The 17,451-nt window shown below is 41.1% G+C and overlaps 1 protein-coding gene across 12 annotated transcripts in view; it reads right to left on the reverse strand.

The window, feature by feature from the left end:
• The window catches only part of LOC106094288 (protein boule), a 381,392-nt gene that overhangs the window by 88,080 nt on the left and 275,861 nt on the right, over positions 1-17,451 (reverse strand). For 11 of the 12 annotated variants that reach the window (XM_059370945.1, XM_059370944.1, XM_059370942.1 and 8 more), the window contains one exon: positions 5,362-5,515. In XM_059370945.1, the coding sequence (XP_059226928.1) occupies positions 5,362-5,515 (154 nt within the window). Of the gene's footprint in view, positions 1-4,629; positions 4,888-5,361; positions 5,516-17,451 lie in introns of all 12 variants that reach the window. The other variant, XR_009398784.1, reaches the window with a different exon arrangement.

Here is a 17,451-nt window from a genome sequence, read left to right on the forward strand (position 1 = left end):
AAGGCATCTTCCTTCTTCTGTTCCTGTTGTATCACAATGGACGAAAACGTCTAAGTGAGTCTGGTGGCTTTTGTGGATTTCAGATCCTTAACCGGCAAATCGGTCTATATGGCAGCTATATCTAAATATAAGCCGATCTAAACCATATTTGGGTCGGATAACGGGAGTCATATTGCAACTCACTGATTTAAATTTTAGCGAAATCGGGTAATAAAAGCTGCTTTTATGGGCTTCAGACCCTTAACCGGCAGATAGGTTTCTATGGCAGCAATATCAAAATATTGTCCGATTTGGAACATAACCTAAGTGCAGTTAAAAGACGTACCTGAAACAAATTTCAGCTTAATATTTCAATTTTTGAAGGTTCACACCATATTTTTTACTAGTTTTTTTCGGTTTTATTCCACTGTGCTTTGGAGTTTTTTTATGACATTGCCTGACTTTCGCGGCTAACAGACACCAGTGCTTAGCTGGGGACACAATACCAGACATGAACCTGCTTAGAGACGTGGTATGGAAAATCTTGACGATTTGACGTTTTGAGCCCCCTGAAATAGATTTCCGGTTTGGTATCGTAGCGCAGAGGTTAACATGTCCGTCTATGTTGCTGAACGCCTGGGTTGGAATCATGGCGAGTACATCAGAAACAGTTAAAAAGGCATTAAGATCGGCTGGGACGAAATTTGGATACCCCCACATCGGGTATATATATAAACCACTTTTCATTCTAATCGGGTGAAAAATTCATTATTTCTGCATTCATACCAGTCCCATCGAAATATGGTTCGATTTAGACCAAATTTGTCATGGACATTGAGTGGTCTAATAAATACAAGTCAATTTTCAATTTTGTAGAACAAAATATTGGTCGTTTTGGTAGCTATATCCAAATAAAGGCCGATCTGGACTATATGGGACACGGATGTCGAAAGCCTAACATAAGTCAATGTGTCAAATTTCAGCAAAATCGGATAAAAATGCGCCATTTATGGCGCCAAGACCAGTGTTGCCACTCGAGAAAATTATTTCCTACAAATTTTAAGAAAAATCCAACAAAACCTACCAAATATTCTGCAAGCCAAAAATGTCATACATGTTTTTATACCTAGCACCGAAAATTTGGTAATTTTGCTATTCCATTTGCAACACATCAAATTATAAATTTTCAACCCTACAAAGTATGCATACTAGACGAACTGAACCCGTCAGTTTGTTGAAATCACTCTACAGCCTAAAGTTCTAATATGGCCTATATCTTTATATAGCACCATTGATACCGACTTACCGATAAGAAATCTTGAGTTAATACAAGTTGAATTTTTAACCTGATTTCAATGAACAACAGAGCTGATTTAAGGGTTTGAGCCCAGAAATGAGCTTTTTCTACCCATTTTAGCGGTGCTAGTGAGTTGCATGGATCCCTGAACGTCTGAGTTTTACCAGATCTTACCATATCTTACCATATCTGTACGCAGCTACCATATAGCCCAGTTTTACGATTGAAAGCTTTGAACGCACATAAGCTGCATTTGTTACCTAGAGTTCACGTACAGCTTACAGCCAATATCAGAGCTTTTCCTAAAGTTTGAAGCAGTGAGACCTCTTGTAACAGTACTTGGCTCCTCAACATCCATGGTTTTATTCTGCACTCTTTACAAATACACAGAAACGAGAGGAAGTGATATATTTTGAGTTATCCGCATCGATATTTTCCATTAAATAACTTGGCATTTACCTGTTGGAAAAACCTACCAAAAATCGAGGTCAGCCTACCAACCTACCAAGAGAATTAAAATCTATTAATTTTGGTAGGAATATACCAAAAAACGGGCGAGAGATAGCTTGATATAGCCGCTATATCCAAATCTGAACCGATCTGTGCCATATTCAAGGAAGATGTCGACTGGCCTAACACAACTCACTGTCCCAAATTTCGGCGAAATCGGACAATAAATGGGCCTTTTATGGGCCCACTACCTTAAATCGGGATATAGGTCTATATGGCAGCTATATCCAAATCTGAACCGATCTGGGCCAAATTGAAGAAGAATCTCAAAGGGTCTAGCACAACTCACTGTCCTAATTTCGGCGAAATCGGATAATATGTGCGCCTTTTATGGGCCAAAGACCTTAAATCGCGAGATCGGTCCTTATGGCAGCTATATCAAAATCTGAAGCGATCTGGGCCAAATCGAAGAAGGATGTCGAAGGGCCTAGCACCAACTTTGGCGACATCGGACAATAAATGCGCCTTTAATGGGCCCAAGACCTTAAATCGAAAGAACGGTTCATATGACAGCTATAACCAAATCTGAACCGATATGGGCCGTATTGAGATATCGAGTTGCCTAACACAACTCACTGTTGCTTTTATGGGCAAATTGCAAATTTTGCCCATGAACATGCCACTAAGGAACAGGGGCAAACTTCTCACATATCAATGAGTGCAGTTCGATTCAAGTTGAAGCTCAAAGATAAGGGGCCTCCTTTTTATAGCCGAGTCCGAATGGCGTGCTGCAGTGCGACACCTCTTTGGAGAGAAGTTTTAACATGGCATAGTAGCTCCCAAATGTTGCCAGCATTAGGAGGGGAAAACTACCGCTGAACATTTTTTCAGATGGTCTCGCCAGAATTCGAACCCAGGCGTTCGGTATCATAGGCGGACATTCTAACCTCTGCGCTACGGTGGCCTCCAGCCTAGTATAGGCAAAGATCCTAATATTGGATCATCAGGCAGTGCAGTGCCTAGCGAGCAGGGAACCGATGATGGAACCTTTACTGACTTTCTCAAGATTCAGAAGACTGAGATAGGCAAAAATGCAAATTTTGCCCATGAACATGCCACTAAATAACAGGGGCAAACTTCTCACATATCAATGAGTTCAATTCGATTCAAGTTTAAGCCCAATGCTAAGGGGCCTCCTTTTTATAGCGGAGTCCGAACGGCGTGCCACAGTGCGACACCACTTTGGAGAGAAGTTTTAACATGGCATAGTACCTCACAAATGTTGCCAGCATTAGGAGGGGAAAACCACCGCTGAAAATTTTTTCAGATGGTCTCGCCAGGATTCGAACGCAGGCGTTCGGTGTCATAGGCGGACATTCTAACCTCTGCGCGACAGTGGACTCCGGCTTTTATGGGCCTATGACCTTAAATCGGCAGATCGGTCTATATAGCCCCCATATAGACCGACCTTAAATTCGGCAGATCGTTCTATATGGGGGCTATATCAAGATATATTCCGATATGGATAGTACTGCCTATGGAATTTTTAAAGACTGTAGCGTGATTTGAGCAGACAGGCAGGCAGACGGACAGACTTGGCTAGAGCGTCTTAGATTTTGAAGATGATCAAAAATGTATATACCTAATAGGGTCGGAAATGGATGTTTAGTGGCATTGCAAACGGAATGACAAATTGAATATGCCCCCATCCTTCGGTGGTGGGTTCAGAAATGGCTTTGTTTTAACCAGGTAGAATCTTCAGCTGGTGTATTGTGTAGTGGCAAGCGGAAGGAGCTTCAAATTAGACTCATAGTTCTATTGATTTGTATAACAGATCTAAAGCTTTGCAGGACGATCTGTAACAAACATTCTTCATTCTATGGTACAGCAGTGCAATTCATATGCTACAAAGTTTGGATTTTGACAATCATGGTCTTAGAGAGTACGTCGAATCAGCAATTCCCACAACCTAATCATATCATCTTGACAAATGTGACGTTAAATTTTAAATTATCTTAAGAGTTTCCATTTTATTTCCCTCCAGACGCCACTGAACTTCGGCAAAAGCATTGCACATCATAAAGTATGATTTGAATTTCTTCGTTTAAACAATTAATTCCATTATCAACATTCAAGGCTTGAATTGCGAACATTTTAACTCATAATCTTCTTAATGTCCTTTTTGTTGCAGTTGTTCTCGCAAAAGCTTTTGAGTAAACGTGATTTATTTAAATGGCAAAAAAATTAAATAAATTTTAATTGTATAAGTAGTAACAGAAGTGTTTTTTGAAAACTCATAACAACACAAAATACAGTTGTATATATAAACCAATAAACGTTTGTTAAACATAAAAGAAAACGGGGAAAAATTATCACAAAAAAAAATGAAAATTAAAACGCAACAAAACACATAAAAACAATTTTTAGATAAAGTTGATTTTTTTTTGTGGTTTAATCAATTCTCTGTGTTTTCTTTTTATTTTTGCCAACAACGTCACATAGACACGCACACACATAAGGCTGCAAACACAAATTTATATGGCAACAAAAACGAAAAACCAAAAAGTCGTTAAAAGTGGTGAACGCAACATGGAACGCCTTTAAATGGTATTTAAAAAATTTTTCTAATTTTTTGTTTGGTTTTCATAAATTGTGTGATTTTTAAATTTGAACATAACTAAAATCGGTTAAATGGTGGTAGTAATTGAGATAAAAGAGAAAAAAATTATTTTTTTTAAAATAATAATAAAAAAATTAAAGTAACGTAAAGTAACGTAAGGCAACGCAACGCAACGTAACGTAATGTATGAACAAAGAAATAATGAACTTTTTTGAAAACGTAAACGGTAACGTAAACTAGGAACGAAAACGAAATGTTTAGTTAGAGTTTATACGGTACTGACTGACTGACTGACTGAATGACTGACTAACTGCTCTCTCGTTGTTGTCGTCACATTGTTGACATCTTCATCGCCGCTCTGGTCAGAGTATGGAATTTTAACACCGTTACGTGAGCTACACTAACTCTTGCAATGTTAAGCTCTCTCTTTTCCACGCGCGAATTCACACACACACACACACACAGGGAAGTTCTCTATTTGATAGCCTTAAGCAAATGACATATAGCGCTTTGACCACTACAAGGCCGTTCAAGTTATATGCTAAACTCACCAAAAATAGGGAGAGAGAGAGAGAAGAAGATCGAAAGGTAGTGGCAAAAAATGCATGTGTGTGTGTTTCAAGTTTTTTTTTTTTTTTTTTGGTTTTAAGAAAAATCAAGAAAATGAAAAAGAAGAAATAATTTTGGTATTAATAGATTTTCCGATTTTTTTTTTTTTTTTTTTTTTTTTGAGAAAAATTTGTTTTCCTTTGAAAACTAAATACAGCATTTACAAGTCTTTTTTGTTTTGGAAAACATAAAACCAAAAAGAAATTATGTATTTAAAACAAAAATAATATGAATTTTATTTTCTGTTGCTCTAAAATTCTAAATCATGATGCAAAAAGCCAAGTTTGGTAAGGATATTTGGAATTTGGTATGGATTCAGTTGGATAGTTTGGGGAGGTTTGATTTTTGTTGAAGGTATTTGGTGGATACAACATAAAGCTTTAGTGATTAGAATTGAATTACTTACATCAGTTTGCAGCCTTTGCGCCTCCTGTTCCGTTTCGAAGGTTACAAAACCATAGCCTTTACTAACACCAGCACGATCCACTATGATTTTCGTTGATTTGACATTGCCGTAGGCGGAGAAGACGCGACACAAATCGGATTCCGTTGTGTCGCCACTGCAGAATTAAACAAAACAAAAAAAAAACACATAAATAAGTAAGCAAACAGCAATCAATATATAAGTAAGTATGCAATACTTTTTCCATTTGTAAATTAAAGCCCCTGCAGGCTATGCTACATTTTTCTCTTAATTAATTAAACCCTTTTTAAAGTACAGAGTGCCATTTGCAAGTGTCCTTAACATACGAGTACATTAATATTATGAATGTTATGTCCATTTCCAATTTAAATCTCTCTTCCAACCAACATTCATCGTTGTATTCGAACGAGTCTGCTTCACAGCTGTGCAACATTTTCTTAATTAAGTCCATATCAAGGCTTTATTTGCTCTGCTTGTGCAGCAAATAATATTTAATTGATGTCTTTTGCATTGGACAAATTTGAATTTGTCCCTTTAAATTTAAGAATATAAGGTAGAATAAGTGCCATGAATTTTAATTGAATTGTGAATTATTATTATGAATTGTATAGCGTATAAGATATCCCCCTTTTTTGCCATCCGTACTAATCTGGAATAGAGTGTAAGACTATTGTGAATTGTTAGCTATAAGCCTTTTAGTACTGCAGCTCACTTGCCCTTTTTCAAATGTATACAATTTCACTTCTTTCACAACCGCAGCCAGGTGAGCATCCACATCTCTTTTCCCCTCTCTGTTTTTCCCAATAAAACCCAACGTTGTACCTCTCATAACCCGACACTTACCGTCTTCTTATTTTTTTTCTTTTCGTTTTGGATACTTCATTTTCCTATTTAACTCATTATTCCTCTGTGTACGAGGAATAATAAGTTAAAAAAACTCCCGCACTTACAGTCCACTTAACATCCACAGCCACACAGGGAATTCCTACAGTGACGTCACATCGCCTCTCATCATTTCATCGCTAGCACCACAAATCCCCAAGTGATCTCAATCACCCCCGCTCCGTCTAGCTAGGAAACCCCCCAGTCTTGTGCATGGTCCATCGAAGCCGTTCACTGAGAGTACCATCGATTAAGGTAATCCCCGTCTGCATTGTCTAACATACTTAGTTGTGTGTCATCGGTTCGCCTTTATGTGAACTTGTTTAACAAGTTGAAGATTTTTATGAATTAATCAGAGATATTTGAAGAAATTTCTGGAGTAACAAAGACGTATGTGTTTTTTGCGGTTTTACAACATTCATTTTCACATATGGTCAAGAAATCAACTCCAAAAAATTTCAACAAATGTCATTTGACTATCTTGTGAATTACTAAATACCCTAATTGCTCACAGTAAAGTTCAAGAAATTCTCTTTATGCGCTCCTCCTCTACAGTAGAGGTTGTTCCTTTTTAATTAGAGTGCGATTCGAGTAGAGGTTTATCTCTCTATTGAACTACATTTCATGAATTTGGTACAATTCCTCTGACTTGAATTTGCGGACACCACTTGTCCTTACTATTATGCCCATCTCAAGAATTTCAGTCCCTCACCTTTAGTAGTATGAATTATTTGGGTTAACTCTAAGATCTTGCCTTTGGTACTCTCGCTTTAAGTCTAAGACTACTCTTTAGACGCCCGCTAAGATTCTGATTTTTAATCTATATTTGGCATTTAATGCGGGAACCGCTTCTTTAATTATTCAGAATCTTATCACCTCTTACCGGCGGAACAATTTGGTTATTCATCGGAGCTTTACGCTTGCACTCAATTCAATCGCAAATCAAAATTGTCTCGATCTCACTGGGTTTCCAAAGGCAAACAGATTTTCTTACGACATTCTACCAAATAATTCTTCTGCATTACTTTCTCAGACAGGAGTTGAAAGCTCTTTCCACTTCGCTTACCTACTCTATTTCTCATTGTTCACTTTATTTTACGGATTCAGTACAAAATGAGCTTAGAGAACGCGACCGCAGACATGGCTTCCCAGTCTTCAGGATCCAATCCTTTATCAGATCCCGCTTCCGCAATTAAGAGGTCTTTGAATCATGACAAGTTTCTATTTGACTGCGACCACTTGATCAACTTTTGTACTCAATTTGAACAGAGCGACATTCAGGATCAGACTGATTCTGTTTTGGAGGTGAAATTGGAAGACCTCGAGAATCGGTGGCAACGACTTCAAGCTACCTATGAAGGTCTCATGCTAGCTCCAAGAAATGTCAACACCAAGGACTTTAGGGAGAACGCTAGAATTAATTTCAACGCCAGCTCTGAAGCCTATTACACGGCAAGGTCCCAAATCCTAGATATTCTAAGAATATCAGGCGGAAATGCTCGCCAAAACGCGAGGCACAGCCTTATTCCGGCTTACCTTCCCCAGCCTTCGGTTAACCACTCGTCTCAAGATGTAGCTGACAGTTACATCAAGGTCCCTCCGTGTGATACGGAAATTTTTAAAGGAGGTTACGAAGAATGGCCGTCTTTCCGTGACATGTTCACGGCGGTCTACGTCAACCATCCGAAATTAACAAGAGCTCAGAAATTGTATCATCTGCGGAACAAGACTAGGGGTGCGGCCGGCGCCATAGTCAAAAGATACACGCTTTGCGATGAGAACTTTGAGCTCGCTTGGAGTGCTCTAAAGGCTCGCTATGAGAACAAGCGAGTCTTAGTGGACAACCAATTGAAGATTCTCTTCAACATTCCGTCAGCTTCTGTGGAGAACAGTGAGGCAATTCACAAAATTCAAGCCACCGTGAATGATTGTCTGTGCACTCTCAAGACTCTGGACGTCAATGTAGAAAGCTGGGACCCCATATTGTTATATTTGGTTTCGACCAAATTGCCAGATGAAACGCTGGCTCTGTGGGAACAATCCCTCAGATCTCATCGCGATCTTCCTACCTGGAACCAGCTCGATGAATTTCTCATCAACAGGTACGAAATTGTGGAACGGCTCTCGAGCATAAAGGCCACAAAGACCAGAAGTTCGCTCCCGTCTCAAAGCAGTGGTAAGATCCAAACTTATCACTCGCAAGAAAAGCTAAGCTCTTCTTGCCCCCTTTGCAGTTCCGACCACACAATAAGGAGTTGTGGACAGTTTCGGAAATACACTGCACAACAACGCATAGATTTTGCATACAAGCACAAATTGTGCATAAATTGTCTCTCCTCATCTCATCTCAAGACAAATTGCAAGAGTGTAAACACTTGTATTATTTGTCATAAGCCACACCACACTCTGCTTCATCTAAGAAGTAAGCCAGAAGAGAAAACTGAAGATCATGTAACCCATTCTGGTCACGAGGATGACAAGGGTCAAATTAAGTCCTCTGGCATGAATTCAAAAAGCACATCTCACAATGAGACTCCCTCAACTTCAGCCGCAAGGCGATCCTCGCATGTTCAGGCAAATTTTTCGGCCAACAACGACATGATTTTGTTACGAACAGCTCTAGTTCGTGTTGAACATCAAGGGGAGTTGTTTACGCTAAGAGCTCTTATTGATCCCGGTTCTCAACGAACCTTTATAACACAAAGAATTCAGAGGCGCTTGCAAATTCCCACCTCTAAAGCGCACTTTGAGATTTCTGGAATTGGCGAACAGACTCAAACATCGAATAAAGAATGCCAACTAGTCATTGTTGCGGAGAAATACGATGTCCGCTTTTCAGTCTCAGCAATAGTATTGCCTAAAATGACAAAATGGCTTCCTTCCGTCTCGTTCGAAATCTCAAATCCCTCAGAGTTGGAGGAGCTAGATCTGGCCGATCCAAATTTCAACAAATCCGCTCAAATTGACCTGATTCTAGGCAATGATTCGGAACGATTCATAAACATTGAAGGAATCAGAAAAAATATATGTGGCGATACCTCAGCATACAATACAGTTTTTGGCTGGGTATTGAGCGGTCCAATGCAAACGGAAAGAATTTTCTCATTCTCCACGAACGTGGTTGAATCCGAAGATGTAAGGATCAGCAAACTTCTGAGGAAATTCTGGGAGCAAGAAGAGGTACCCATGGCTCCCCCTCTTTGTGAAGAGGATCAGTTTTGCGAAGAGTTTTACTCTAAAACTACCTCCAGATCCCCGGACGGTAAATACGTCGTGAGACTGCCTTTCAAAGCAGAATTCTCCGACTCCCTTTCTCTTGGCTCGTCTCGCTTTCTGGCTCTAGCTCAGTATAATCGGATGGAGACAAAGCTCTCTAATGATCCCGAGCTAAAAACCGAGTACAACTCGGTTTTAAACGAGTACATTTCTCTTGATCATGCTCAGGAGACCTCGTCTCAGGAAATCCACTGCGATGGACGATACAATTCCTTTTATCTCCCACACCACGCAGTCGTCCGTCCAGAACACAAGTCCACAAAGGTGAGAGTTGTGTTCAACGCATCTCGTAAGAGCAAATCTGGTTATTCGCTTAATGATGTGCTCCACACTGGACCTACACTGCAAACCGATTTGACATCTGTGATCCTCAATTGGCGCAGATACCGATATGTGTTCTGTGGCGACATTCAAAAGATGTATAGGCAAATATGGCTACATCCGATCGACAGAGCATATCAGCGCATTCTTTTCAGGCCGGATCCAAAGGGACCGGTAAAGGATTTTGAGCTAAAAACGGTTACCTTTGGTCTGAATTGCGCACCGTTTTTGGCTATTCGCACACTCTTGCAACTTGCATCTGACTCTGAGAACGAATTTCCCAATGTCGCGAAAGCATTAAGGAAAGAGACATATGTCGATGACATTTTGTCCGGCGGCTTCTCTATAGAGGACACCATTCGAGCGCAAGAGGACTTGATATCAGTCCTTAAGCAGGCGGGCTTTCCTCTCGTCAAGTTGACTGCGAACGACCCACATTTGCTTGCACATCTCCCACAGGAGAGTCTGTATGACTCTGATTTCCTACGCTTCGATGAGTCAAGCACTACTAGGACACTGGGTATCAAGTGGAACGCACTAACTGATTCGTTCAGTTATACCCTCGGCTCTATATCAACAGACCAGCCCATGAGCAAACGCAGAGTCCTCTCTGCCGTCGCGCAATTATTTGATCCTGCGGGATGGGTGACCCCTGTAGTGATAAGATCAAAGATACTGATGCAGCAACTTTGGCTGGAAGGACTGGATTGGGATGACGAACTCGGCCCAGAGACCCTGCTGAAGTGGAATGCTCTAGTGACTGACTTGAATCACATAGGAGAAATTTCCATACCCAGATGGCTACAGTATCATCCCTCTGATACAGTAGAGATTCACGGGTTCTCTGACGCGTCTCAGGCAGCAATGTGCGCATGTGTGTACATTCGGTGTCAAACTTCCAAATCGGGTGTCTTCTCAAATTTGCTCGTCGCAAAGAGTAAAGTAGCCCCACTGAAGCCTGTATGCCTGCCACGTCTAGAGCTCAACGGAGCCTACCTTCTCGCAAAGCTTGTCAATTTTGTACTATGCACTGTCGATCTAGACATTAGTGGCATAACTCTTTGGACGGACTCATCCATTGTCCTTGGCTGGTTAACAAAACCACCATGGACATGGGAAACATACGTGGCAAATCGAACGTCCAAGATTCATGACTTTCTTCCAGGGGGGACATGGCGACACGTCCCTACTCATGACAATCCAGCCGACCTCGGCACAAGAGGTTGTAGGCCGCAGGACCTCACCTGTAACTCATTGTGGTTTCATGGCCCAAATTGGCTGACGAACCCACCGTCAGAATGGCCCAACAGGAACCCTTTGGTCTCCCCGGAGATAGGAAAGCGCCTAGATATCCAGGTTATGCACGAGACAGTAGAGGATTCAGACATCTTGCTCAGATTCTCTTCGTACCCCCGAGCATTGAGGGTGGTCTCCTACGTGTTCAGATTCTATTATAATTGCCTTGCTAAATCTAGAGGTACCACGAGAAACTCCTCTCCAATTCTTACCCAGGATGAGGTTATACACACGAAATTCCGCCTAATAATGTTAGCCCAGATGAAATGGTACCCAGATGAATACAAGCAAGTTAGTAGGTCTGAAGAATTGTCCAACAAAACCTCACTGCAATGTTTGAACCCCTTCCTAGATCGGGACAAGGTCCTACGTGTTAATGGTCGACTCGCAGCTAGTTCTTTACCCTACAACGAAAGGTTTCCCATCATACTTCCTGGGAACTCTCGGCTTTGCCACCTCTATTTGCTCCATTTGCATGAATTTCTCGCCCACGGTGAGTGCATCCTAATGTGTCGCATGATTCAGACAGAATTTTACATCTCACGTCTCAAGCCGAGAGTGAAGAACGTCATTCATAAGTGCAAAACTTGCATCATTTTTAGGAAGAAACCTTGCGTCCAAATAATGGCTCCGCTCCCTCCGGACAGATGCACTATAACACCACCATTTCACGTGACCGGTATAGATTTTGCAGGACCCTTTGAAATTAGGAGTTCATCCCTGCGCCGATCCCCTCTCTTAAAAGGCTATGTGAGCATCTTCGTGTGCTTCGCCACCAAGGCCGTACATTTGGAGCCATGTTCCGAGCTTTCCACGGCGGCATTTGAGGCCGCATTTTGTCGATTCGTTGGGAGGCGAGGCCTACCTCGGAAGGTAGTATCTGACAATGGCAGAAATTTCGTAGGTGCTAGTCGAAAGATGCTGAGGGAATTTAGGAGTTTTATTCAGACTGCGGCAAGCGACATTGCTGAGAGGTACTCCACACAGGGCTTTGAGTGGCAGTTTATACCCCCTCATGCTCCACATATGGGTGGGCTTTGGGAATCAGCCGTAAAATGTTTCAAACACCATTTCAGGAGAGTGGCTGGCGCTCATTTATTTACATTCGAACAATTTGCGACATTACTTGCTCGGATTGAAGGAGTTCTAAACTCTCGCCCTATCTCTGCCGTCTCTGAGGATCCAAATGACCTCACGGCGTTAACTCCAGGACACTTTTTAAAAGGCGCTCCGATAATGTCATTTCCAGAGCCCTTAGCTGAAGATATCTCCTTGGTAAACAGGTGGCTGAAATTGAAGGCAATCCATCACCAGTTTGCTATTAGATGGAAAGAGGAATATCTGAAAGCACTGCAGAAACGATACAAGTGGAAGACCACATCTCCAGATATAGAAGTTGGTGATCTAGTAGTCGTAATGGACGATCTACTACCACCTAGCGACTGGCGACTAGGAAGAGTGACTAAGACTCACAGCGGTTCCGATAAGAGGACTAGAATTGCGGATGTAAGAATTGCATCAGGAGTCATTACTCGACCAATTGTTAAATTATGCCACTTACCTTTGCTCAATCAACCCCAATGAAAATCCTAGCCTAATACTATATCGATGCATCATTTTGCATAGGGGCATACTAACCCCTTTTATCACTCATCTCATTGTATCTCGTTCTCATATGATCTGTGTCACTTGTTGCTTGCATTGCCAAATTATTAACCTCTGTTAACTTTCAGATCTACAATGCGTGTCCAAGACGTCTACAAGTGCATGGTGTGCCAAAACCGCCACGCCCTCAGGTACTGCCCATCTTTTATTTTGATGACTGTCGAAGATAGAAGGACGGCAGTTAGACAACACAAGTATTGTCGAAATTGCCTTGCCAAAAGCCACACCGTGGAAGATTGCCAGTCGACGGAGACGTGTAGGAAATGTGGGTTCCAGCACCACACCATGCTGCACCCACGAAAACTAGCACCAAAGCCGAAAAGCTCCAAGGCAGCCACCAGAACGCCCATGGCACAGCCTCGGCGACAAGAGCCAAAAAAAACCAACAATGGCCAATCCACATCCGCTCAGGCCCAACGAGACCAACCAGCCAAATCACGACTAGGCCGACGTCAAAATACAGCTGCCGCCCGCCAACAACAGCCACACCCCAAAAGACACAACGGGCCCCAGAACCACCGAAACAACAAACAGGCAAACCAACGCAACACTCAACAAAGAATCAACCGAAAGCCAAAGCGCAAACCCCAGCGAAAACCCACCAAGAAACCACAACACCAACCAACAAACCAACCACCAACTCTCCAACCTAATTATTTGATTTTGTCTGAAGCGATCAAGTCGCTGGCAACCGTCTTGTGTGCAACTCCCTCAAACTTTGCGTGAACGCAAGGCCGGCGCCATGGACAAATTTGAATTTGTCCCTTTAAATTTAAGAATATAAGGTAGAATAAGTGCCATGAATTTTAATTGAATTGTGAATTATTATTATGAATTGTATAGCGTATAAGATATCCCCCTTTTTTGCCATCCGTACTAATCTGGAATAGAGTGTAAGACTATTGTGAATTGTTAGCTATAAGCCTTTTAGTACTGCAGCTCACTTGCCCTTTTTCAAATGTATACAATTTCACTTCTTTCACAACCGCAGCCAGGTGAGCATCCACATCTCTTTTCCCCTCTCTGTTTTTCCCAATAAAACCCAACGTTGTACCTCTCATAACCCGACACTTACCGTCTTCTTATTTTTTTTCTTTTCGTTTTGGATACTTCATTTTCCTATTTAACTCATTATTCCTCTGTGTACGAGGAATAATAAGTTAAAAAAACTCCCGCACTTACAGTCCACTTAACATCCACAGCCACACAGGGAATTCCTACAGTGACGTCACATCGCCTCTCATCATTTCATCGCTAGCACCACAAATCCCCAAGTGATCTCAATCACCCCCGCTCCGTCTAGCTAGGAAACCCCCCATTCTTGTGCATGCATTATACAGCATTTCACCATGTTTTGTATAGTACGCAGAATATGTTAGAGCAAATGGCAGAGAGATGCTGATTGCCAATTCAATGGGAATTAAAAGAAAAAAAAAAAAAGTTCAATTGGAAAATGTGAGCTTAAATTTAAAAGCCCCAAAGGCTATTGAGCAAAATATTTTTCAAAACTCCACCAAAAGATGTCGTTTCCAATTATAGAACAAAAAAACCACAATGTATATGTAAATTTTTAATCGCTAGAATATTTAAAGGCAAACTGGCAATGTTCCACAGTGGGATGGGGGGGGGAAAAAAAAGTTGTGAAAATAAGTCAGCCATTTGTGAACTGATAGAGATCACTTAGAAACCCGCAGAAGTTTTCAATATAGAGTGACAAACGATACACCCAAATTATTTTAAATTTTGTAAGCTCTCCAATTCAGCATTCAGAATAAAAATCTGTTCTCAAATGTTTGCACAAATCACAAAATGCGGGGTCAGCCTCGGTACAAAATCCAAAAAAAAAGTAAAAAGGCAATAAGTTCGCCCCGGCCACCACCTCGGGTGTATATGTAAACCCCCTTTCGTCACAATCCGGTGAAAATTGGATAACTTATGCACCCAAATTCGCTACTGACATTGAGTGGTATAATAAATATAAGTCACTGTTGAATTTGGATCAAAAATAAAGCATGGAAGCTATATCTAAATATTGTCCGATACAAGACAGAGACAAACGTCGGGAGACCTTAAACTACCCACTGTTCCACATTTAAACGAAATCGGGTAATAAATAGAGCTTTTTTGGGATTCAGATCCTTTATCGGCAGATCGGTCAATATGGCAGCTATATCTTAGTATAGTCCAATCTGAACCATATTTGGGTCCTATGAGGCGTCACACTACTCACTGTTCCAAATTTCAGTAAAATCGGATAAAAAATAAAGCTTTTATGGCCTTCAGACCCCTTATCGGGGGATCGGTCTATATGGCAGCTATATCTAAATATGGTCCGATTTCTCCAGTTCAAGAACTTAACCAGCGTGCTTCAAAAAGACGTATGTGTCAACATCTCAATTTTTTAAGGCTCTAGAGCGATTACAACAGACGGACGGACAGACACACGGGCATCGTTGAATTTTTGAATTTTGAATTTTTTTACAACGATTTGACAGTATTTGGCACAGTTTTTGGAAGTCATAACAGAACATCGCATCCAAAATGTCAGCCAAATCGGACAAAAATTGCGGCTTGTAAGGGCTCAAGAAGTCAAATCGGGAGATCGGTTTACATGAGAGTTATATCAGGTTATAGACTGATTTGGGCCGTATTTGGCACAGTGGTTGGAAGTCATAACGGAACTCCACATGCAAAATTTCAGCCTAACCGAATGAAAATTGAGGCTTCCAGGGGCTCAAGAAGCCAAATCGGGACATAGGTTTATATGGGAGCTGTATCCAAATCTGAACCGATAAGGCCCATTTGCAATCTCCAATGACCTACATCAGTAATAAGTATCTGTGCAAAATTTCAAGAGGCTAGCTTTATGCGTTGGACCGCTATCGTTATTTCGACAGACAGACATGGCTAGATCAACTCAGAACGTGGAGACTTTCAAGAATATATATACCTGATGGGGTCTTAGACGAATATTTCGAGGTGTTACAAACGGAATGATTACATTAGTATACCCCTATCCTATGGTGGTGGGTGTAACATTACCATTGCCATTACGCTACGACTAGCGTTCGAAGCCATCAATACCAATTCCAACAGATGTACAGAATCATGTGTACCACGTGTAATTGTCGCAGAAAAAATGTCTGTCTTTACACAAAAAATACATGCATTGGGAAAAAGTACAGCTAATAGACAAGGTTTTCGAGCGTTATTAATGTGGTAATTAAATCATAGAGAGGTTTTCGCTACTAATACTATTCAAAAACAACATACAAACGCACGGCCCATCACACCTAATATGGTTGAAAAGTCTGCTAACCAAAAACGAAACGCGTCCCATAGTGGTTGGTGTGTGTTCCTACCTTTTCAATTTGCATCTCCTATCATTGAGCTCGTCTCGAAAGAGAAACAAACAAAAATTGTAAAATTTAATAATCATTGCCCTAACAGGCAAACAACTTGAAAAATTAAAAATTCGGCAGAGCCCGGACGGGATTCGAACCTGGGCACATGGAGCAGCGGCGAGAGCCATTGCCGTTATCTTAGCGTTCGAAGCCATCAATACAACTTCCAACTGATGCACTAAAACATGTGTAGTACGGAAGAAGTGTAATTTGTCACAGAAAGAATGTCTGTCATTACACAAAAATACATGTATTGGGAAAAAGTACAGCTAATAGATGGGGTTGTCGAGCGTAGTTAATGTGGTAATTGTAACAAAGATGCGTTTTCGCTATTAAAACGATTCAAATACAACATACCAACGCACGGCCCTTGAAGCTATCACACCTAATATGATTGAAAAGTCTTCTAACCAAAGACGAAATGCGTCTAACCAAAGACGAAATGCGTCTAATAGTGGTAGGTGTGTGTTGCTATCTCTGACTTTCCTTTTCCGTTTGCAAAGAAAATCTCCAATCATTGAGCTCGTCTCGAAAGAGAAACAAACAAAAATTGTACAATTTAATGTTCTTCGCCCTAACAGGCAAAAAACTTGGAAAATTTTAAGTTAGGAATTCCGTGCTACTTACAATATCCCTAATTGTTTTCTATACCACGCCCCAAATTTGGTTCATGAGTCGATTTAGCTTCAATATACATCAATCCCTCCATTTGACTCTTCGTGGCCTGAACTTTTTTCCTGGTGACTATATCAGATTACCTAAGAACGTAACTGTAAAAACATAATTTAATGACTATGACTACCGTAGCGCAGAGGTTAGCATGTCCGCCTATGACGCTGAAAGCCTGGGTTCGAATCATGGCGAGAAAAAATTTTCAGCGGTGGTTTTCCCCTCCTAATGCTGGCAACATTTGTGAGGTACTATGCCATGTAAAACTTCTCTCCAAAGAGGTGTCGCACTGCAGCACGCCGTTCGGACTCGGCAATAAAAAGGAGGCCCCTTATCATTGAGGTTAAACTGAATCGGACTGCACTCATTGATATTTGAGAAGTTTGCCCCTGTTCCTTAGTGGAATGTTCATGGGCCAAATTTGCAATTGTAGGTCCCACAAGTTGTCTACAGTGGAACCTGTCTGCTTGGAAGGAAAGAATGTTCCATTTACAGAAAGCGCAAAATACCTGGGTGTTTTCCTGAACAGGAAATTGTACTTCAAATCCTACATTTTGCA

This window comes from Stomoxys calcitrans, chromosome 1 (assembly GCF_963082655.1).
Source record: "Stomoxys calcitrans chromosome 1, idStoCalc2.1, whole genome shotgun sequence".
Lineage (NCBI taxonomy): Eukaryota > Metazoa > Arthropoda > Insecta > Diptera > Muscidae > Stomoxys > Stomoxys calcitrans.